The 22,659-nt window shown below is 54.3% G+C and overlaps 1 protein-coding gene across 2 annotated transcripts in view; it reads left to right on the plus strand.

Annotated features, from left to right (window-relative positions):
* VAC14 (VAC14 component of PIKFYVE complex) overlaps positions 1-22,659 on the plus strand; it is a 100,353-nt gene that overhangs the window by 52,313 nt on the left and 25,381 nt on the right. For both annotated transcript variants that reach the window (XM_032424247.1, XM_032424248.1), the window contains exon 14: positions 9,206-9,338. In XM_032424247.1, the coding sequence (XP_032280138.1) occupies positions 9,206-9,338 (133 nt within the window). The remainder of the gene's footprint in view (positions 1-9,205; positions 9,339-22,659) is intronic.

Here is a 22,659-nt window from a genome sequence, read left to right on the forward strand (position 1 = left end):
GAGCCCCAAGCCGGGAAGAGACTCACCTCGGGGGCATTTGGGAGGGGGCTGCCTGGGTGGGCGGCCGTGAGGGAAGCCCATGGAGAGGTCCCGCATGCTGCTGTCTCCTAATTGTGATTTGGTGAAATGAAACGGAAACAACCACTTGGGTCTCCTCTGAGTGGGCAGCTTTTGTGCATTCTCTGCCCATCTCCACTCAGGGGGACGCCGGCTGAGGCCGCCTAGGCTCTGGGGAGAGGGGGTGAGGAGCCCCCTTCGAGCAGACCTGAGGAGCCTGAGCCAAAGGCTCAGCAGAAGCGGGAGGCCTCCAGGATCAGTCCCTCATTTGAGACGTGCCCGGCCCTCCTGGGACCTGGATGTTGTTCCTGCAGGAGAGGGAGCAGCCGGGGCCAGGCGAGGCGGCGGTGTGGCCGTCTCGGGTCAAAGGTCACCCCAGGACTGATGTTTGCCCCCAAAACCCAGTCTTCCCTTTCCTTCCTTGGTGGGATAACTGCTCACGTCAGTGTGCCCTGCAGGGTTCTCTGGTCCAAGGTGGAGTTTGGCCCCAGCTCTAAAAACAGGCAGAAATGAAATGTTCTGATTCCACTTCGTTCCTTATCGCCCAGGCTGGTGGGGCCAAATTCACAAACAAGTTCCAGAAGAAACCCAGGAAGCCATCCCTGGGCATTTTTCCCAGTAGTAATGGTGACTATGATACATGGAGCTTGTTAGGACCGGACGCTGTTCTGAGCACTTCCTGTGTGTCCCCTCACCGAACCTCGCTGTGGGCTAGCCCCTCAACTCCTCACGACAACTGTGAGGGAAAGCACTGTTGTCATTCTTACCTGGGAGTTGGGGGGGTTGTAGTAGGTGTTGGTGCTGACCCAGGAGCCCAGCCTGAGAGGCTGCTCTCTTTACCCCCATGCTTAGAGGACAGAAGCACTTGCCCAGCACTGGAAGCTTTTATCGCCCAAGGAGGGGAGCAGAGCAGTGGTGGCCAGGCCAGCAGTCCAGGCTTCTCCTGTGGGCGGTGGGCCACGGCCCCAACCTGGCATCGTTCTTGAGGATATCCCTTCTCTGCACAGTGACTTCAGGGACCCCATTCTGGCCTCAACCACCTCAGCAACTCATCCCCTCTGCTGCCTCCACTTCCTCCAGCCACACCAGACCGTTTCCCAGCCCCCAAAGCCTTTCTGTGCTCTTGGAGCCTTAAAGGCCATCTTCCTACATACTCTTTCAGACAGCATGGGTGCCAGGGTCAGAAGGATCTAGGTTGTACTCATCTCTGAATGCCCAGAGTCAGGCGCCCAGGAAGGGTCAGGACCTGTCTTTCAGAGTCATTATCATGATGGAAGGAGGGGACACCAGAGCTGGCCGCCCCGTCACCAGTGCCATATCGAACATCCCCCCAGCACCGCTGCGCAGGTCTTCCCTTGTTGCCAGGTGGAGAGCCTAGCCCTCTGCATCCCAGGCTCGGTGTCCGCGATGGCCGCAAGGCCCCTTCCTCCTGTGTGTCTCTGGCGCCGCCCTTGGCCCGGCTGGCCCCCCCTCAGCAGCAGTCTTTCCTGGCGCAGCCCCTCTCTACTGCCCTGTTAGCTGGAAGTTTCTTCTGGGCCCTGCTGTGGCCCATTAGCTTATCTCTTTCTCCGAAACAGGCAGCTGGAAAGCCTCCTGGATTTGGGTCACTGCCCAGGGCAGAGGGCTCCCCGGCCTCAGCTGGGCCGGCTCGCAGCAAAGAAAGTGACTGCCTCTTGGATCGAGTCCCAAGGGTGCCGTTGCTACAACATCTTTGCCACCCTTTTATCCATGTGGCCGTGGGGTCTGGGCCCTCCAATTCAGCAGACTGCACACCTCCTGAGACCCTGCTGCACCAGAGTCCTGGGCCTCCTTTTCTTACAGCCCCTTGATCCCGTAGGGGTAGCTGCCCCTTCCCCCCCTGCGTCCCCGGGTTCCATGCCAGCTTCCGGGTCATGCAGCCCCCTCCTCAGAGCAATCCCTGTGCCAGGTACTGTGCTAGGTTCCTTATCCCTGTGAGGTTCACAGACAGGAACCGGCCCCAGAGGAGGTGTCACTTCCTCGAGCCTGCCCCGCCAGTCAGCCACAGGGCCTGGAAATGCCCCGGTCCCCCGGCCTTTCCTCCACACTCTGTGGGCGGCGGGGTGCAGATGCCCTACGCGAGGGTCCAGCCGGGCCCATGGGCCCCACACCAGGGGGGAGGGAGACAGGGGCGAGAGAGCAGGGAGCCAAGCAGGGACCCCGCCGGGTCTGGGCTGGGCCGTGAAGGCTTTCGCATCTGGTTTTGTTGAACTGTAACTCGTTTTGCCTATTGAGGCCAGAGCTATTTTTATCCTGACACGTGAGGCTCCTTCGCATCATAGCCACAAAACTCAATCTAAAACATCCCAGGGAAGGTTGTTTGTGAGACGTTGTGCAGATTCTCATGTCGCCACATCAGGTTTCACTTAGCAGCATCTGCACGGCTGGCTCCCCGGCCGCCCACCCCACCAGCCTGGTCTTGTATACGGAGCGCTCCCGACAGCACCTGCCTGCCCCTCGGCTAGCCTGCAGTCACGTGCACTTCCTGCCGGAGCCCACTGCTCCGAACCTCTCCAAACCAGAAATGCGAGGCAGGCGGCATTCAGCTCAGGGCTGGTCCTTGGCAGGATCGGGGAACGGAAACCCCACTCTCCCTGGCCCCTTGGAGAGTGTGACTCTCCTGAGACCCAAGGCCAGGTTGTCCCCAGCCACCCCCCTTCCTGGGCCCCAGCCAGAACAGCTGACACCCCGTCTTTGGTGGGCCCACAGACTGCTGTCAGCAGTGCCACCCGAGTGAAAGCCTCTGGCTCTGGCGTCCCAGCACCTCCTCAGAGCACAGTGCTGGAGGGCCTGCCCGGAATTGGGTGCTGGGCTCCTGTCCAGGCTCTGCCCCTTCCTAAAGGACCAGCAGCACCTGGCCCAGGGCCCCACTCGATAGGAGAGCCCGGCAGAGGTGACTTTTACCAGAGCTATTGGGAAAAGAGGCAGATTCCCTGCCCGGCTGTCGAGGGCGAGATGAGCGAGAGCCGAGGCGGGCGGAAGTGGCCAGTGAGGCCCTGTGCACACTCCGCGGGGAGGAGCAGGCTGTGTTTGGGCAGAAGTGAGTTCAGTTGAGAGAGGCCCGTCATTCCGTGTAGTAACACTTCCTGGCATGAGTCTGCTGTCTCTCCACCCCACCTCCTCCTTCCGTGCCTGCAGCCCTGCTCGAGAACATCTCGCAGGTTCTGTCTCAAGCCAGCTGGGCCTGAGGGGCTGGTTCGTCAGAAAAGTGGCTGATGGGCCAGTGGGAAACAGAGTCTGGGGGAGACCAGGTAGGCCCTCACCCTGTCTGTGGTGAGCCCCCAGCGGGCCCTGTCCTCAACCAGCCCACTCAGGAAGGGTTGCCTCTCCTGCCCAGACCTGCCATCTCTACACAGTCAGGCTGGGATTGCAGTGAGCTTTCCAAGCTCCCCGCCCAGTCCTGCGGAGGCTCCTCCTCAGAGAGCCCATTCTGGTGGGCGGGAGCCTGAGGGACAAAGGTCCCTGCCCAACAGCTGCAGGCCCCAGCAGCTCCCCGACACTCCCATCAGCTGGGTCTGGCTCTCAGGCTGGCGCCCGGCCCCCACTCAGTTTGCACCCAGCCTCCTGCTCTTTGTAGTCTTGAAACGGGAGTGCTGGGAGGGCTGAGCTGCGAAAGCTTTCCCAGCAAGCACTGTACTGTGAGAACGTGAGCTATTTGCCATGGCTTCTCCCAGATGTCTCTCTGCCCTTCTCCCTCCCACTAGGGGCCTCGGCTCCAGGGGCTGCCAAGCCAGCCTGGACATTGAGCATTAATTGTGTGGCCCAGAGGGGGCTATGGCTACGAAGACCAGGATGTGTTCAGAGCAGCCCCAGGCCTTCTCTTCTGCTGTCTCAGGCCAGCTGTCAGCTGAGAGGCGGGCAGATCTCCCTCCCCAAATGTGGGGCATCACAGGTGATCCTGTTTTCTCACAGCCTCTCTTCCTCCCAGCAGAGCACTGGGAAATTGTCCCAGATCTGAAGTCTCCACTCAGAGACTTTCTAGACTGTGCTGCAGCCCCCAGTCATCTAGTCCAGGAGGGAGAGACAGGAACAGTCTTCCCCGTGCAGTGCTCCGCATTCTGGCCTGTCTGCTAACAGCAGGGGCCCCCGTTCACTGAGCACGCACTGTGTGGCAGGCCCCAGGCCCAGTGCATTAAATGTTTTGTCTCATTTGAAGAGACTCTTATTGGGGGGGTGCCTGGCTGGCTCAGTCTCTTGATCTCGTGAGTTCAAGCCCCACCTTGGGCATAAAGATTACTTAAAAAAAAAAAATTCTTTACACTGAAGGACTAGGGACTCTTATTGGCCCCACCTTACAGATGAAGAAACTGAGGCTTAGGGTGAGAGACTTGCCCAAAGTTGCACAGCTAGTAAGAGGTAGACATCTGATCTGAACCAGGTCTCATGGACTCCCAAAGATGTTTCTGCCTGCCTGCGATACCTGGCCCCCTGGGAATGGAGACTGTGGCCCCACATCGTGGAAGATTTCTTTATGGTCACTCCCTGTTTGGGTCCCTTTGTCCTTTGGAATACTTTGGAAGCTAAATGGCCCTAAGCCTGGAAATGATATAGGGTGGGGGTGCACATACAGAAGCAAGAAGGGGGCAGGTCACAGGAGCCATCACAGATGAGCACCCAGGAGAAGGTTCCAGTCCACACACACCGCCGGTGTTGGGGGTGTGTAGCCAGGCCACCTCGGGGGCAGTGTGGGGCGGGGAGGAGGGGCTCTAGCAGCTGTATCTGCAGCCGCCTCTTCAGAGATCAGCCCCAGCTGGGCCCAGGGTAACTGGAGCTGTAAGAATGTGACACTTGATTCTGCAAACAGCCCCTCTGGGCCAGGGAGCAGAGACTGTTTGCCATTCCAGAGTCACTCAGGACCTCCCAGGCCAGGCTGTTCTGGGCAGGGACCCAGAACAATGCACTGCAAACATGAGGAAGTTCAGTGAGGCCTGCCCTTGAACTGGGCTTCTTACTCAAGGCTTGCCCCTTGCACACAGTTCCCAGGGGCTGTCTAGGAGGTTGTCAGGAGAAAGGACAGTAGTTTGAAGGTATGGCTCCGAGTAAGGAATCCTCACAGAGTAATTCACAGCTGGGAAAACCAAAACAGAAAGGGCCCTCTTGCCGTTCCCAGCCACACCGCCTTAAGGACCGTGCAAGGACATGAGGGAAGTCTGAGTTGAGCAAAAAGGTCCTGAAAGGAGGGTTTTACTGCTTCCTCTGGCCACTGGCGGCTCATGCAGTCAGCCGATGGGGTGCCTCTGTAGGCCTTGCTTCTAGTACTATGGATGGCCCCATACATTCGTGTTGTGTGCCTGGGGCCGATGCTTCTGGGAGCTGATAGCCCCTCACACAGCCAAGCTTGGTTCCCTATTTTACACAGGTGTGTGGCCACCCTCTCCCTGGTCTGGGGAGGAAGTCAGGACTTCAGGGCCAGGTAGAGACCAACCTGGCAAGTGATGGCACCACACGTCTCAGCTGGCCACTTTTATCTTTCCCCAGTGTCCTCCCTAGTTCCCAGGGGGCTGCAGCCAGGTTCTTTCTCCACAGCTTCTGCCAGTGCCATGGTCTCTATGTCCTCAATCTTGGCAAGGCCTTAATTTCGGGCTTCTGCCTCTTGTTTGGGAGCATACCGCCTACGATCCTGCAAACCCCAACCGCCCCAAGCACCAGCGCCCGAGTGATGGGCAGCGTGGCGGAGCTGCTGAGACCAGCTGCGGGGACTCAGACACCACCACTCCTCAGCTCTGTGACTTTGGATAGTCCTCAGCCTAATTCACAGCTTCTCCACCTATATAATGAGAAGAGTTAGAGCACATATTTTCAAGGATTATTTTGAGGATTAGTTAGATGCTATGTGTGAAGGCTTTAGAAACACGCATAGCACAGAGGAAGTCCCTGGTAAATGGTAACTCTTGGTTGCCTATTCAGATACCATGTTGGGGAGATATCGGTCAAAGGGTACAAACTTCCAGTTAGAGTTTAATTAAAGTTCTGGGCATCTAATGTACAGAACGGTGATTATAGTTAATACTACTATAGTATATACTTGAAAGTTGCTAAGAGAGTAGATCGTAAATGTTCTCACCACAAAAAAACAAGTGGTAATTATATGAGGTGAGGAAGGTATTGGCTGACTCCACAGCACTGTGGTAATCATTTTGCAATGTGCCCATGTATGAAATCAACACATTGTACACCTTAAGCTTATATAATGTTGTATGTCAATCTTATCTCAATAAAGCTAGAAAAAATACAATATAAAAAATAAAGCATCAGGGCTCCTGGCTGGTTCAGTTGGAAGAGCATGTGCCTCTTGATCTCAGGGTCGTAAGTTTGAGCCCCACATTGTGTATAGAGATTACTTAAATAAATAAATAAACTTTAAAAAAACAGCTTGTAAAAAAATAAAGCAAGCAGATATCATGTTATACTAGGACAATTAGATATCCATCCACATGCAAAAGAATTTAGACTTCTTCCTCACACCATATACAAAAATTAAAATAGATCAGATACCTAAATATAAGAGCTATATTTAAAAAAAATACATACACATCTCTTAGAAGGAAGCCCATCAATAAATCTTTACGACCTTGGAATAGGTAATACTTTCTTAGATATGGCACCAAAAGCACAAGCAACCAAAAAAAAAAAAAAAAAAAAGATAAATTGAACTTGATCAGAATTTAAAATTCTTTGCTTCAAAGGAGGACACCATGGAGAAAGTTAAACAACCCAAAGAATGGGGCAAATTATCTGCAATGATTATATTTGATAAGAGACTTGTATCTAGAATTCTTGTAACTCTGCAATAAAAAGGCAAATAACCCAATTTTAAAATGGGCAAAGGACTTGTATAGACATTTCTCCAAAGATCTGCAAGTAGCCAGTAAGCCCATAAAAAGATGCTCAGTGTCATGAGTCATCAGGAAAATGGAAATCAAACCCATAATGAGATATTACTTCCATCCACAAGGATGGCTGTAATCAAAAGACAGGTAATAACAAGTGTTGACAAGAATGTGGGAAAACTGGAGTCTCACACACTGATGGTGAGAATGTAAAATGCACAGCCATGGTGGAAAACAGCCTGGCAGTTTCTCAAAAGTTACACATAGAGTAACCATATCAGAAATTCCACTCCTGGGTATATAACCAAAAGAAATGAAAACGTGTTCACACAAAAACACATGTGAATGTTCACAGCAGCATTATTCCTTTTTTTTTTAATTTTTTAATTAAGTAAGCTCTGCGCCCAACTTGGGGCTCGAACTCATGACCCCAAGATCAAGAGTCACATGCTCTACCGACTGAGCCAACCAGGCGCCCCGTGGCATTATTCTTAATAGCTAAAAAGTGGAAACAACCAAATGTCCAGCAATGGATGAATGGTTAAAACATGGTATATCCATACAGTGGAGTATTATTATTTTTTTTTTTAAAGATTTTATATATTTATTTGACAGAGAGAGAGAGACAGCGAGAGAGGAGGGAACACAAGCAGGGGGAGTGGGAGATGGAGAAGCAGGCCTCCCGCTGAGCAGGGAGCCCGATGCGGGGCTCGATCCCAGGACCCCGGGATCATGACCTGAGCCGAAGGCAGATGCTTAACGACTGAGCCACCCAGGCGCCCCCAGTGGAGTATTATTCAACCAAAAAAAAAGGAATACAAAATGGATACATACTACAATATGGATGAACCCTGAAAATATGCAAAGTGAAAGAAGCCACATACTGTATGATTCATTAATACAAAATTTCCAGAATAGGCAAATCCACAGAGACAGGAAGTAGATTAATGATTGTCAGGAGCTGGTGGAGGGGATAATGGGGAATGGCAGCTAATGGGTACGAGGTTTCTTTTTGGGTGATGTTTTGGAATTAGTGGTGATCGGTGCACAATTTTATGAATGTACTGGAAACCACTGAATTGTACACTTTAAAAGGGTGAACTTAATGATATGTGAATTGTATCTCAAGTTGTTGTGTGTGCGTTTTGTGCCCTGTTAGTGCCTTGGGCAGAGGGAGTGAGGATTCCTACCATCCCTAACACCTCTTTCCAACAATCTGTTGAGGTCAGCATGTGTGACAAAGGAAAAACAAAGAGATTGCATGGGGTGTATGAATATACTACATGGCGATCAACCAGGTGTTCTTTCAGCCCTGCTGTCGTCCCCTCCATGCCCAATACCTTGCGGAGGAGAGCACGTGCTGGGGTAAGGCTGGGAGGGGGACTGTATCTGGCCCTCGGTGTATTTTCAGCTGGGGTGCATATCAGAGGGATACTCCGAATGTGCTTCTGGTTCTAAAGCCAACTCTGGGCTTTGAAAATCTTTAGAGTACTAGTCTAAAAGAGCATTTCCACCTGAAGAAGAATGTCTGATTTAAAAACATTGGGGGGCGCCTGGGTGGCTCAGTCGGTTAAGTGTCTGCATTCGGCTCAGGTCATGATCCCAGGGAGCTGGGATCGAGCCCTGCATTGAGAGCCTGCTGCTCCCTCTCCCTCTGCTGCTTCCTCTGCTTGTGCTCTCTTGCTCTCGCTCTTTCTCTCAAATAAATAAATACAATCTTTTAAAAAAAAATAAAAACGTCAAGTAAAGATTAAAGCCCTTGGTAACATTTTGTCAGGGTGTGCTGTCTTTAATCCAACAGAGGTGTGCATAGTTTCCCTTGTCTTGAGCACCATTGGGAAAGGAGTGTGGGTTTTGTTGACTGTTGAGGTTGTATGCCTATTTTACCCCTTTCTTCTCTTTGACATGTCATCTGTCCTTAACCAGCCAAAATGAAGCCCAAGTGTATTTTACTTATTGGGATGATAGGTACAGGTTTGTTTTATAAAAAATTCCTAGCACATAGCAGAGGTCTCACAAATAGGAGGTGTTCACTAAGTAATTGGGGGCTGGCTGGAGAGGTGGACAGGTAAGTGGGGATTTGTGCAGTAAGCAGTTGTATTTGCTTGTATGTACTTGTATAGTCCTTGCTTTTTTGCCCTTGACCCGAGGCCCTGGATTGAAGATTTTCCCTCACCTTGTTCCACACAGACCCTCCCCCACCACCACCTTTCTGGAGTTTACAATTGTGTATGTTCTGTGGGGGTCCCACCACCCTGTGGACCATAGAGTAAATCTCAGCTCTATCCCTTTCTCTGCAGGTACCAAAGGCTTAGAATGTTCTCCTTCCACCCCCACCATGAACTCCTACTTTTATAAGTTCATGATCAACCTTCTCAAGAGGTTCAGCAGTGAACGCAAGCTCCTGGAGGCCAGAGGCGCTTTCATCATCAGGTCAGGCTCGGCGCACCTTCTCCTCCCCACACAGCCACACTTTTCCACTTCACACCGTGCCAGGGCTCCAAGCAACCATTTTCTCCTCCCCTTCTCTCCCCTCCTTTTCCTTTGCATTTATTCTTAAAGAAACAAAGGAGCCCCCACACACACACTTCACACCAGGCTGCTGGTGCTGCCAACCCAAGACAGGTCAATGTCGCCATTTCTCGAACAGACAAATGACTTTTTCACTTGTTGAGACACAAGTTTTTGTGTCTCAAGGTTTTCCCTTGAGGTTAAGTGTCCTGTCAGTATGCCCTTGTTGGCGTCTTTGGGGAAGGAAGTAGGTGAGCCAGATGGAACACGAAGCGGGGCTGTGTTCGGGTGCCCAGCCGCCAGCACGGGGTTTGGCCAGGGCTGGTGGCAGCAGTCGCTCTGGCAGAGCTGGGATCTTGAGTCGTGTGAGCCTGGCCTTGGACAGTCCCAGGACCCCAGCCCCTCTCAGCCTCTAGAAGTCCTGTCACCAACAGCATGGCCAGGTCTGGCCCTTTGCCTCCTCAGCTCCAAGGAGCCAGGGTCACCACAAGAATGACCTTCAAGTCACCGAAATCTAGACGGGGCATAGATTTCTCCAGGCTCCCCCACAAAGCCAGGCAGAGGAGTTTTCTGGAATGGTCTGAGTGGCCTCCAGTGCTCTGCGGCAACGGTTCTTAGCCCTGGCTTTCTTTTAGTCACCGAGGGCTTTCACCCTGTCCCATGAAATAAGCGCCTCTGGGGTGACAGGGTACGAAAGCTGTCCAGGGTGCTCGGGGAGCTGACTAGACCAGTGTGGTCCGTGGGGTCAGGAAGGCTCCTGAGGCTGTCTGCGCGGCCTGGGGGTTGAAGGAGGATTGCTGGCAGTGGGTCCGGCCTGTACAGAGTCTTCAAGTCAGCAAAGAGCGTGGAGTGTTCATTTTGCTGTGATCCAGAGGGCAAGGGGGAGAGGGGCCCAGCCTTGCTGGCCACACCAAGGTTGGAGGCCTCTCCCCGAGGCCAGGAGGAGCCACTGAAGGGGCTTGGGTGGGGGGACAGTGTGACCAGATTTGTGTTTTTAAAGATTCCTATGCTGCTGAGGAGAAGGGGTGGGTGGAGAGAGCAAGGTGGATGTGTGGGAGACCATCTGGGAGGCTGTTGTCCAAGTGGAAGATGGTGGCTGCTTGGGAGGGGGATGGGAAGAAGCAGCAGCATTCCGTACTTTGTAACACGTATCATTGATTAGTGACCAGTTACATGAGGGCCTGAGGGACAGCCTGTCGGGAGTGACACCCAGGACTCTGGATGGTGGTGGCAGTCCCTGCGATGGGAGCTCTAGAGGAGGAGCAGGGAGGGTCCCATGTTTGAGTTTAAATTGCTTTGGTAACATCAAAGGAGAGATGATGAAGCAGGTTGCTACCCCTGACTCTCAAAAGAGGGACTTATGCCCAAGATAGAAATGTGGAAATGGACACCATAGCCCTTCATTTATTCACTCACTCACTCACTCATTCATTCATCCAGCAGATGGTTTTACTGAGTACTGACTCTGCCAAGTACTGCTCTGGATGGTTCTGTCCTTATGGAGCTTTCATTTCTAGGGAATAAGAATGGTCAGTGATAAGAGGGGCAGGGGGGGTAGGGAAGGGGCCTGAGGCCGCTCAGGGAGCTCCAGGGTGTAATGGCCGGGGAAGGAAGGAGAAGCCAGGAAAGGAGGCTGAGAAGAAGGACCTGGAGGTGGGAAGAAGCAAAAGCGGGTGGCAGGAGGCAGTGAGGGGAGATGAGTTCCACACGGGTCTGCCGGGAGCCATGCCAGGAGCCTGCCCGGCCACGAGGCGAGCCAAGGGAGGGAAATAGAGGGAGCAGGCGCCGGCCACTTCATCCAGAGCTGCCTGCCGGGGCCCTCGCTCCAGGGCTGAGGGTGGAGTTGAGGGCATGGGTCAAAGGACTGAGTTGTAGGACTGGCTGGAAGGACAAATAGCAGGCCCACAAAGTTTCTGCCCTTCGGGAGGAACAGGCTTCTGATGGGCCAGACCACCAAAAGGTGTCCCGTGGTGGTGGGAGGCTGTCGCGGCCCTCCTGCTCTTCCAAGGTCGTGGAGAGCAGGGTTTCTCGAGCTCGGCACTGTCGGCGTTGGGGCCGGATAGACCTTGGTGGTCGGGCCCGTCCTGTGTGCTGTGGGATGTGGAGCAGGACTCCCGCCCTCCCAGCGGGTGCTGTCACAAATGTTTCTAGACAGGGCCACATACCCCTGGGAGCAAAATCCTCCCAGGTGGGAGCGCCACAGTTACACAGGGACAGAAATGGATTCTTAGCCTGCTCGGCCAGAAGGGGAAGCATCACATCCCGTTTTGCTTCACATCAAGATGGACAGTCAGTGGGATTGAAGTGGAGATTAGAGGTGGTACAGGGGACCCCCCACCAGGAGGGCAACAGTCTTTCCCCACATGAGTGACAGTTTACTTTACATGGTTTTCCACATTGCAGACATGTCAGTTCTCTTGACGAGCCCCCCTTGCCTGGAAGCTGTTCAGGAACCAATGGAGAGAGAGGCCTTTGAAGAAGGCATTTGTAACTAGTTTCCCTCCGGAGAACCGGACTGTAACGGGTTTTTCCATCCTCCAGCAGCCTCACATGCCCCATCAGGGGCTCGGGTAGAGGGCGCTCAGAGCCGTCAGCAGCATCCCCAGACTGCACCAAGCAGAAGTGTGGGCAGCAAGGACATGCGTGGGTGCCCCCCCCACACCGGCTCAGGGGCCCTGGGCTCCGTGAAGCTGGGGGCCTGGCGGCCACTGCCATGTTCCCATTTACAGCCGCCAGGGTGGTGAGGCTTTCCTTGCTTTGCCTAGTGTCTTCCTAGCGGCCTGGGCTGGCGGGCATCCTCATTTTGTGGAAGGGAAATGAGAGGAAGCCCCATGCCTGCCAGGCTTGGTGGGAGCTGAGCTGCAGACCCTTGCACTCTGCTAATTCCGCATCCGCCACTTCATCCCTTCTGTGGGGGAGTGCAGAGGCCAGGTGCCTTGAGGGGCCCTGCGCAGCCTGTGACCCGGGCACTAGCACAGGAACCCAGTGGGCTGGGATGGAAGGAATCTTGGGGCTGAGCCCCTCACACTTGTCCCCCCCGATCCTTGGCGTCATTTGTCCAGCCTGCCCCCGCCCCCCCCCCCCCAGAAGCAGCACGGGCTCTGAGCCAGCGTGTCCGGCAGCCGCTGACCAGCCCGGGTCACAGTCCCAGCCCGCCAGCTGGCCTAGGCTCTCTGGGTGCACAAAGCACAGCGTCAGACATGGAGGAGGCCTTGAAGACATGTGCTCTCCTCCTTCCTGTGATCAGACAGGGGAGTGAGCCCTTCAGCGAAGTTTGCTGGGGACAAACCGTCGGGAACGTCAGCCTGCCTGTCTGCTTCTCATTTCATTTCCTTATTTTTTGCTGACGGCTTTAAAGAAAAGCATAGTAATGGTCCATGCGGACTGCTGAGATAAGAAACACAGTGATTTAAGCCTCTCCTTCAGGTGTTAAACGAACAAGTGAACAGCCGTTGTTTGTGCAGTAGTGCGTTTAGCTCGGGGAGCAGGAGGGGTTGCCTTCCAGAGGACAAAAGCAGCCCGAGTTGTTGAAGACAAACATCTGGTGGGCGTCTTGGTGTTGAGCAAGATGCATGATTTCCCTCAGGACCCTGGAGTGTTTCCTCTCCCACACGCAGCTTTCCCAGGCTGCACCTCCAATGGGGGGGGGTGGGAGTGGGGCCCCCGAACCCCCCCTTCAGGCCCCTGGGTGGGTCAGACCTCCTCGGGGCCATGTGGCCTTGTTATCTGGTGGACGTAACAGTTTAGCCGTGTGGTGAACCTGGGGGAGCCGGAGGCTCCAAAGCCTCATCTCAGCTGCAGGACCAGAAGCTGAGCCCACATGTGGAGCGAGGGGACGTGTGGTGGGGGTGCCAGAGGGGGCCGGGCATCCCTCAGCCCTGCCCACACCTCTCCCCCTTCTCTGGACTCCACGGGAACGGGGCACATGGGCCTCCCACACGTCCTTGGGATCCAGATTAAGATTGGAACTTCTGGAGTCAGAGAGACTTGGGTTCGAATCCCAGATCCTCCAGTTTTGGTCCACGTGACCTGTTTCTATAGTACTGCCTGCCGCGTCGTTTTGCGGAGAGGGGTACGTAAGACCGTGCGCACCGTCGCTCTCCTCACAGCTTGATAGTGGGGAGCTCTTGTTCGGCCTCATGACGCGGCCTCAGCCTCCCATGGCGGTCTGTGAAGACAGGAAACCAGATCCAGAGAGGCCGAGATAATTCAGCCTTCTGTGCTGAGAGCTGGCCCTGGTGCGCCAGGCCTGCAGCCCCAGCACCTCGGGCACCCACCAGCGGCCCGGCCCCGGCCCCGTTAAAACAACTCTGCCCCAAGTAGGTGTTGGTGTACGTTTCCCTCCTCCGGCCTCTTCCCGCCCTCCATGCCAATGCAGCAGAACAAGCGCAGGGCTGTTTTCCCATGAACCGGGCCGCTTATACTCAGTAGAAAGGAAGAGGAGGGAGAAAACGCAGCCTCTTTGATAAACTGATATGAACTGCAGCGTGATCCAACAGCTGGGATCCTTACAAGGCCTGCTTCTGTGCTGGGAAGTGAGCGCGTCTCGGGACGCCCCACTCCGCCCGCCAAGATGGCCCTCGGGCCAGCCGTTCTTTGGCTTAACCAACTGTGCTTCTCCCCCCCCTTCCTCCGTGCTGCCTTGCAGAGAGGACTTGCCAGAGAATGCTTTCTTTTTAACGAGTGCCTGCTGTGAACTCAAAGGCTCCAACCCCAGCCAGCCCAGCCGATGGTGGATGAGGTCCTGAGCACCCTTCCCGGGGACACGGGTGCCTCTAAGATGAGAGCGTTTGAAGAGGCCGGGCCAGGGGCCCAAGTGGGAGAGCAGGAGACAGTCCTGCGTCTTCTTCCGTGAGACCTGAACCCAGAGAAGCCCCGAGATAAAGCTTCCGGTTCATTTTGGTCCGTCCCTCACCTCTGATACACGCAGGGATGGCAACCTCTCCAGTTCGGCAAATGCAAACGGTCCCTACGACGTACCCCTGCTGATCCTGCCCTTGCCTTACCCCACCCCACCCCACCGCACCCCCGGGTTTGCAAAAGAGCCCTGTACTTGGGAGGGGAGAGGGGGAGGAGGTTAATTGGCTGCCGAGGTGGGTGGTGGGGCAGGAGAGCCAGGGCCTAGGAAGCCACTGGAAACTGGACTTGTTCTTAATTGCATCACGGGGAGGACCTCAAGGGAAACAGTGGTCTTTCACGCGGTAACTGGGAAATTCCACTTTGCTGTCTTCGTATGGTCCACCTGTGAGACAGGCCGTCGTCCGGGGCCACACTGGCTGACCCTCCCCACCCCACTCCCTTTCTCACTCTCTGTGTCCTCCCAGACCTTCCCAGCCTCCGGAGCTCATCAGCGTCAGGTACCCCCTTATGGTCTTCATAGGCGCCACTTGATGTGCCAGGGGGCATTGGCCGGGCCCCCCAAAGCCCACTGTGCTGATGCTAATGCAAGATGAATCCGAGTAAAGGGGCAAGACCCGGATCCCTGGTTCGAATGGCATTTTAGAATAGCACACTTTGCCTCTGGCCCCCAGCCTGTGAGAAAGAGCTTCTAAGAGGCCCTCCTTGCTTTCTTTCACTCTCCCCTTTAATGGGATGCGTTCATTTGCTCCGAATAAAAATAAACTGCCTTGACAAACATGCGCCAGCCGAAGTCTGTCGGCTAGAAGGGATCCAGAATGCAGGTGGGGTTTGACCTTTTATTCATTTGAAGCCATATTGATTGGGTCCCCAGCTGAGGGGAGGGAGACAGGACATTGAACAGGGTTGGAGGAATTCTTCCAAGGAATTTCTTACTTCCCTCTCAGAAGCTTCTCTTCTTGCTGACTTGAAGTACGTCTGCCTGACTCCTGTGTGCGTCTTCTGGAGGTTTCCACAGTCATTCTTTCCCCAGAGACCAGGGGGCTGGGGTGCTTTTGTTGAGATGCAGGACAGCAAAGAGAGTATGTGGCAGAAGCTCTTTTGCACAACCAGCTCTTGGCTTTGATCTAACTGGAAACAACGCTGAGAACGTGACCGGCAGGGAGGCACGATCTGACATGCCAGAGAAGATTGAAAGGAGAAGTCTGCCCCCAAAGGTAAAATACAAAGGTGTCCTTGGGAAGGGCAAAATTCAGGCAGCCCAGAGAGCCCAACCTGGTCTGTTTCCACCGTCTCCTAACCCATGGAAAGGTGCCACGTCCCAGCACCTCGCAGAAACATCTGTGACCTGGGAGTGCCCGGGAGGGCTGGGGACCTGGAGGCAGAGGCTTTGCTCTGCCTCCTCCAGGCAGTCTCCATGCTGTCCCTGTAGGGCCCACTGTCACACACACTGGCGCTCCCTGTGAGAAGGGCGTGTTTTCTTCTGGAAGATGGGAACCACATGTGGTGGCCCTTGTTAGGCAAGGCTGGGATTAATTAGGTCCTACTGGGGGAGGTGGGGGTGGAAAGAGGAAGTGCTGGCCAGAGGGAGCCCTGCTCGGTGTGTGCTGAGGTCTGAGGAGCCTCAGAGGAAAGTGTCTCCATGTTTCAGGGGTCCTCGTGGATCCCTGTGACAGGGAACTGGAAGAAGGCCAAGGGTCCGCTCGCTTTAGAGGTCCCAGATGAACTTGGTGGGGGGAGGCCATGTGACCCAAGCAGGCCTCCCCCCACGGAACCAGTCGTTCACCTTGCACCTAGAAGCCCCTGTGGACGGGCTGAGGACTCAGGAATGGACTGGCGGGAAAGCTCATTCTGTGCCCACCACACCGCGTGCCGTGGACTCCCCCTAGCATGGGTGCTGGCACCTGCTCCGTTCTTCCCAGCCTCAGATTAAAAGCACTTTCTTGTAGTCTCCACACCTAAGAAGCATCAGCTCCCCAGCCCATGGCTCAGGCAGCCTGCACGGCTGGGGGTGACTGTCAAGAACCGTTGCCAGCAGCTAAGAACTTGATCATGAATTTCCTTCTGAAGCTTGAGAGGTTTTCTGGATGGAATCGGCAGTACTATCTGGAGCTGTTTATACTTTACCTGAGGATGTCAGGAAACTAACGAAGTTTTGACCTTGTAAGTCAGACCGCTTAGTTGGCAAGTAGCTGACGGCTATCATAATATAGCATCTTAACAAAAGAGTGGCAGGAATTGTCCCCTAGAAGTCATTCCCATCCTCCTGCCTCCTTGGGGTAGGGGTGCATCTGAGCCAGGACACACAAAAGGGTGTCCTTGGTTTTAAAGGTGCTTCTGAACTCCTTCTGGAACAGCAGTTCTAGAGTGTGTCCTGTTCACCCATCGTAGAATGTTTCTTTGGAAGCTCTTTCCTTTATCCTGGTATCGTTTCAGCTCAGGTTTTCTCAGGGGCCTCTGGGGGTGTTCTCCTCTCTCTCCCACAAGTGGTTTCCTTTAGCAGGTAGCCATGAAGAACACACGCACAAGCACACACACATCCTGCCCCTGTCTTCCAAAAAATGTAGAGAAGGTCTCTATCGTGTGCAGTTTGTGAAAGGCCATCCAGACCAGCTGCTTCTTCCACATAAAAGGAGGGTTCCTGTCCCAGCCTGTACGATGGTTCCACCTCTGAGGACCCTCACCGGGGAGAAACTTGGTGCTGAATTGAGCCTCAGAAGGCGAGCACAAGCCCAAGTGAAGTACATTCGGTCCACGGGGAAGGGTGCTTTGTAACCGAAGCAGCACTCGGGATCCGAAGTGGAGAATGGAACTTCCTTCAAAAGTTTGCAGCTTCAACTCCCAGGAGCGCCCTCACCCCAAGTCCTGGGTCATGCTTCGTCCTCCGTGGGGCTGCTGTGTTGCAATCCGGAGACCCCAGAGTGGAGTGTCTTGGTTGTCTTCCAGATTGGGTGGTGGAGGCCTTTTGGGAAAACTGCCCCGTTTCCAGTCTGGACTCTGCTTTTCCTCAGCCCTCATGCGAGTGAAGCTGTGCTTTCTCGTGGTGTCTCCCTTCCACCCAGGGGTGTTAACCCACAGAAAATCCCCACCAAGACCCATCCTGATGTGGCCGCCGCCACCTCCTCTGCTAAGGCTCTCATCCTGCTAGCCGCCACCGTCTCCCATGCAGAAGTGAAACACTGACTAATCTGCACATCCTTCCTTCTGGACCCGGCCTCCAGCCTCCTGCCCGTCCATGATCCTGGCCTACTTCCGGTCTATATTTAGATGACATAATCTCATTGGAACTGCCTGGCACTTGGACAGTGAGTGTCTTTCTGGGTCTAAATCTCCATTTCGACTTGCTCCTGAGGACGTGTCTCACCCCCCTCCTTCTCCCAGATGATTTGTTCTACCTTCCAGTTCATCGCAGTTGCTTGCACCATCCACGTTGGCCTCTCTCTCTGAAGCTGAACTGGGATGGATTTCAGGTGTGCTCCAGAGTCTTGGTTCATTTCTCTTCGGTCGCCTGCCGAGTGTCCCATGCTGTCTGTTTTGAGCCTTGCTTCTCTTTCCTCTCGGAGGCTGCTTTCCCATGAGCTCGGTGTTTCGTCCTTCCCCGTTTCCTGGGCCACGCACCCCAGCTCCAGCTCTCACAGGGGACGGGTTTCCTGAACGTGGAGCCGTCTGAGCCTCCTTGTTGTGCTCCCCCAGAGAGCTGCTGCCTTAGTCAGTAATGGCGCTCCTGTTTCCAGTTCACCCTCAGCCTTGTCGTCAGTAAACTCATGCCGCAGAGGGGACCCTGTGCCCCAGACTGCCGCCTGCATATCCACTCCCTCCCCGTGAAGGAAGAACAGCCCTTCATGTGGCTTCAAAGGAGAATGTGTCTTAGGAACTGCTCCGTCCCCAGGAGTTCTGACTTGTTTGCTGCTCTTTTTGCTTTTTCTGCCATCTCTCTGGCAAAACCCTCTTTCTTTTTTAACCACATACCATTTCACTTCAGTGCTGCCCCAGATCTGTCTCTTTCCTTCTCCTGATCAGGGCAAGGTGGCAGTCTTACTTCCCTCCAAACCGTGATGCCTGTGTTGCCTTTTTCAATGTAAATTTTTCATTGAAGAACAACATACTGTCTAAACGTGCACAAACCATAGGTGTACTACCACTCAGTTAATTTTCACGAATTATCTACACCCAGCACTCAGATCAAGAAGTACAGCATTTCCAGCACCCAGAGGTCCCTTTCATGTCTCCTCCCAGTTAGGACCTCTCCTCCTCCCCAGAGTAGCTACTGTCCTGACTTCTAACACTATAGGTTTGTTTTACCTGGTTTTGAACGTGATACAAATTGAAACCCACAGTTCGTACTCTTATAAAGGCTGGCTTCTTTTGATCCGCTTTAGGTTTGTGAGGTTCATCCACGTTAGATGTGCAGTAGTTCACATTTCTGGAGAGTATTCCACTGTATGAAGATACCATGATTCATTTATCCATTCTGCTCCTGATGGGCACTTGGGTTATTTTCAGTCTGGCACTATTACGTGAACATATGTGTACATTTCTCTTACATACATACCTAAGAATTGCTGGATCAGAGTCCATATATAGTTTAGCTTTAGTAGATATTTCTGACACTGCTTCAGTGTCCACTCTCTCAGCCGTGTCTGAGAGATCCGGTGGCTCACGTCCTCACCAGCGCCTGGTATCATTCGTCTTTGCTTTTAGAAGCCATTCTGGCAGTGTGTGGTGGTATCACCTTGTGGTTTTAATGTGTGTTTCCCTGAAGACTAATGGAGAACTTCTCGTCGCTTAGTGGCCTCTTGGATATCCTGTTTTGTGATGAGCCTGTTCACGTTATTTCCCCGTTGCGTTTTTGGTGCTTATTGATTTGTAAAAGTTCTTTATGTATTCTGGATTCAAGTCTTTCTCAGATGTATACCCTACAGTTATCTTCCCCTACTCCGTGGCATGCCTTATCATTCTCCTAATAATGTCTTTTGATAAGTAGAAGTTACTAATTTTTAATGTAGTTCAGGTGATCAGTTTTTCTTCACAGTTAGCATTTTTTATGTTTTGTGGTGCTTTTTCGGGGGATTAGGAGCTCATGAAAACTAACCATAAAGCTGCCTGTTTCTGGTTGATGTTAAGCATTCTCAGGGAGCTGGAATATTAATCCACCTCATACCCAAGGTATTATTTCTTAGCTTTAGCCAGGATCTTGGAGGCCACCTAGTCCAGCCTGCTTGTGCTTTGTCAAAGCAAAGACTCCTTGTCACCCTCCACCGTCCCCCCTCCCAGCTGAATCCTAGGGGCTTCTGGTACAGCCAGGCCGGCGGTGGTCTGCAGCCTGGAGTCAGGAACTGCGAATCTAGCCATATGGGTCGGCACTCTGAGTGGCAGGAGGCAGGAACCCAGGTCACAGGTACCAAAATGAGTGAGGGGGCTTGACTAGCCTGTGTGACCAGACAGAGGGGGAGAGCAGCAAGATCCAGGAACTCGGCGTTTCCCTGCGGTGGAGACATGGCCGCCACGTCCCCGCAGGTTGTGCTCAGGGGAAGGAGCTCTCACTGGCTCACGCAGGGTCAGGCGCCCACCGTGTGGGGCAGCGGCGGCCCGACCAGAATCCGCAGGGAGTGGGGAGCAACAGCTCTCCAGAGGACAGGGGCCACTCTGCCCACAACAAAGGGAAGGACTTGCCGACCAGCAGCAGCCCAGGGGCCCGCCGCGCGCCTGCTTTCCTGAGTAGTTTTCTTACGTGGAAAGTGACGATGCAGATCATCATTATCTCCTGTGAATCTGCGGGAGGATTTAATGACTTAACAAGAAAGTGTTCAGAAGAGTGGCACCTGGTGACTGTGACGGTGACTGTGACAGTGATCGTGATGAGTGGCACCTGCCCTTTCTCTGTGCCGTCCAGAGCTCGGAAACCCAGGGCGTGGGTGGGTCGCTGGCCGCCGAGCCCGGCCTGGCACCCGTTCACCCCCTTTCCAGCCCCTCGCTCGCTCTCATGCCGCGCACTGCCGCCCCCTCCGTGGTCTGCGGCCGATCGTCACTGTCTCTTGTTTTCGAAGGAAGCGTAAGGGAGGAAGCCATTGAACAAACTAACACATGACCCCGGGCGTCCTCTCGTCCTCTGCCCCTGACCTAGGCCCTGCCCTGTTCAGTGCCACCCAGTCAGGACTCTTGACTGTGACAGAAAACCGGCTCCCGCTCTGTGTTGAAAAACAGAAAGGGAATGTGTGGTTGGGGACGAGGATTGGCTCATGTGCGAGGAGAGCCCTCCTCATGTCCTCAGGACTTGGTCTTACCTTGTCACCTCCATAGCTGGCTCTTCTTCCTCCTCTGTCAGCCCACCCTGGGCAGGCCATCCACCCTGTGGCAGGATGGCCGCCCCCCAGCTCTCGGCTTACTCCTGTCCCTCAGCGCCCCAGCCTTCAGCCCAGGCTGTAGGTGAGGGAGGCAGACCCAAGCAGCATCCACCCTGTGGTCGAGGTCCATATGTGGACTAGAGGGGGACGTGAAGCGGGGCCCCCCGTGGGGCAGCGGAAGGAGTAACATGTCCCTTCTACTCTCCCAGCAGCCAAATCCTCTATCTGCCCCGGGAAGGGGGGGAGGGAGGTTGCCGAGTAGTGACCGGGGACCTGTGACCTTCCCAGAGACCACCCCCAGGGCAGGCAGGGAATGGAATCCAGCCTCCAGCTCATCCCTTCTCTGTGGCTTCCTACCTTATGAACACTGCACCCCACCAGAGACAAGGTCGTGGGCTGTATGGCTGGCTGTGGACTTGGTTAGACCCAGGCCCTCTTGGGGCGTGCTCCCAGAATGATGGCTCCAGGCCGACATCGAAGAGAGACCAGGAGAGTCTCTCTGTGGATTTGAGGCTCAGTTCAGAGTGGCCAGAAGAGACCTTAAGGATCAACCGAATTCTTTCACACACAAGGAGACGGAGGCTCTGATTTTTCCAGTAACTGTTTGCACGTGCCGCCTTTGTACCACAGCCTGGGCCAGGCAGACGCGAGCCCAGCCGGCACACCGTGCGGACAGGGCCCCGGGGGGGTCTGGGCCACTGTTAGAGGGAGGAGCTCAGGCTAGCCCCGCCGGCGGCAAGGGTCAAAGATGTCCACAAGGTCCTTTCCGTGACTGTTCCTGGAGCGCGTGCGGTCTGCCACGCCAGCCCTGCGCACACGCGAGCCTGAGAGCCCACTGCTCCTTTGCCGAGGGGGCAGTCTAGTGACACTGGCAGACAGGTGACAAGTGACCAAGAATGTGTGCCCTGGTGTTGTGATTTGAGCTCTGGAGGAAACAGTGGTGGTGGGGGGGTGGTCCTCAGGTTTGGGCTTGTGTTAAAGGGGGTACCCCACAGCTTCAGCGGAGCCAGGAAGCTGTGACCTGGATCCGATATGTTCTCGGAGCATAAAAGTGCCCTAGTTTTCCCTCTCCTCAGGCTCAGCTGAAGCTACGCCAAGAATTGGCTTTTAAAGGCTGCCTGTAATGTGGTCTGCAGCCAAAAATCTATAGAGCCAGTGCGTTTGCGACCTTGTTGAAAATGCTTACTGAGGGAAATCAAGGGGGTAGGACTTGGGAATTTTTTTTCCTTTTTAAAATTAAAAAAAAAAAAATCAATTTGGCCCTCCTCACCCCATCCCTTTCCCTCTTGGCACATTCCCTCCCCAGAATGCCTGAGTCCTCCAGCCCCACTGAGCTCATCTCTTCCATTTGTCCACACCTCCCCCATTCCCCAATCCTGCTCCATCCCCCCCCATGCTTCAGGAATGAAAAATACCAAGTGGGTTAAAATAAGGAGCCTGGGTATAGCCCTGGAAATTAGGCCACAGCTGTCAGGCCAGGCAAGAGTCCTCTCTCTGAGAATGGAAATGCCTGGAGCAAGCGCTCAGCCCCTCCCCTGTGAGGACAGATAAGAGTCTCTTCCCCAGCACTGCCCCCGCCTCCCCAGGGGGTGGCCAGGAAATGCCATTTGTCATTGAGCAGACCTGTCTTAGTGCCCACTGGCGGGGACACCGCAGTGGACAGAGCTGGTCCCTGCCCTCCCGGGGTCAGTCACAAACACCAGCAGCGATGGGGGTCTGTGGGAGCAGATGGGGTGGGGGTAGTGCCCAGCCCCCATGGAAGGGTCCAGGAAAGCTTCCGGAAAGAGATGCTGTCTAACTTAGCCGTGGAAGATAAGTAGGGACTGGGTGGGGTTGGGGAGGAGAACGTGTTTCTGATGGAGCCAGCAGTCTGCTCAGAAGCCTGCTGTGGGTCTGGGGGCTGGTGCCCTGGCACCCCAGGGAGCTGGGCGTGCAGCTGTGACCAGGCCCCTGGCTGTCTCATGAGCAGCCCTGAGGTACCCAGTGAACCACTTAAGGGCCTGTGCAGGTTCAGAAAACTCTCTCCACCTGCTGTGAGTGTG

Source organism: Phoca vitulina, unplaced genomic scaffold (assembly GCF_004348235.1).
Source record: "Phoca vitulina isolate PV1807 unplaced genomic scaffold, GSC_HSeal_1.0 scaffold30, whole genome shotgun sequence".
NCBI lineage: Eukaryota > Metazoa > Chordata > Mammalia > Carnivora > Phocidae > Phoca > Phoca vitulina.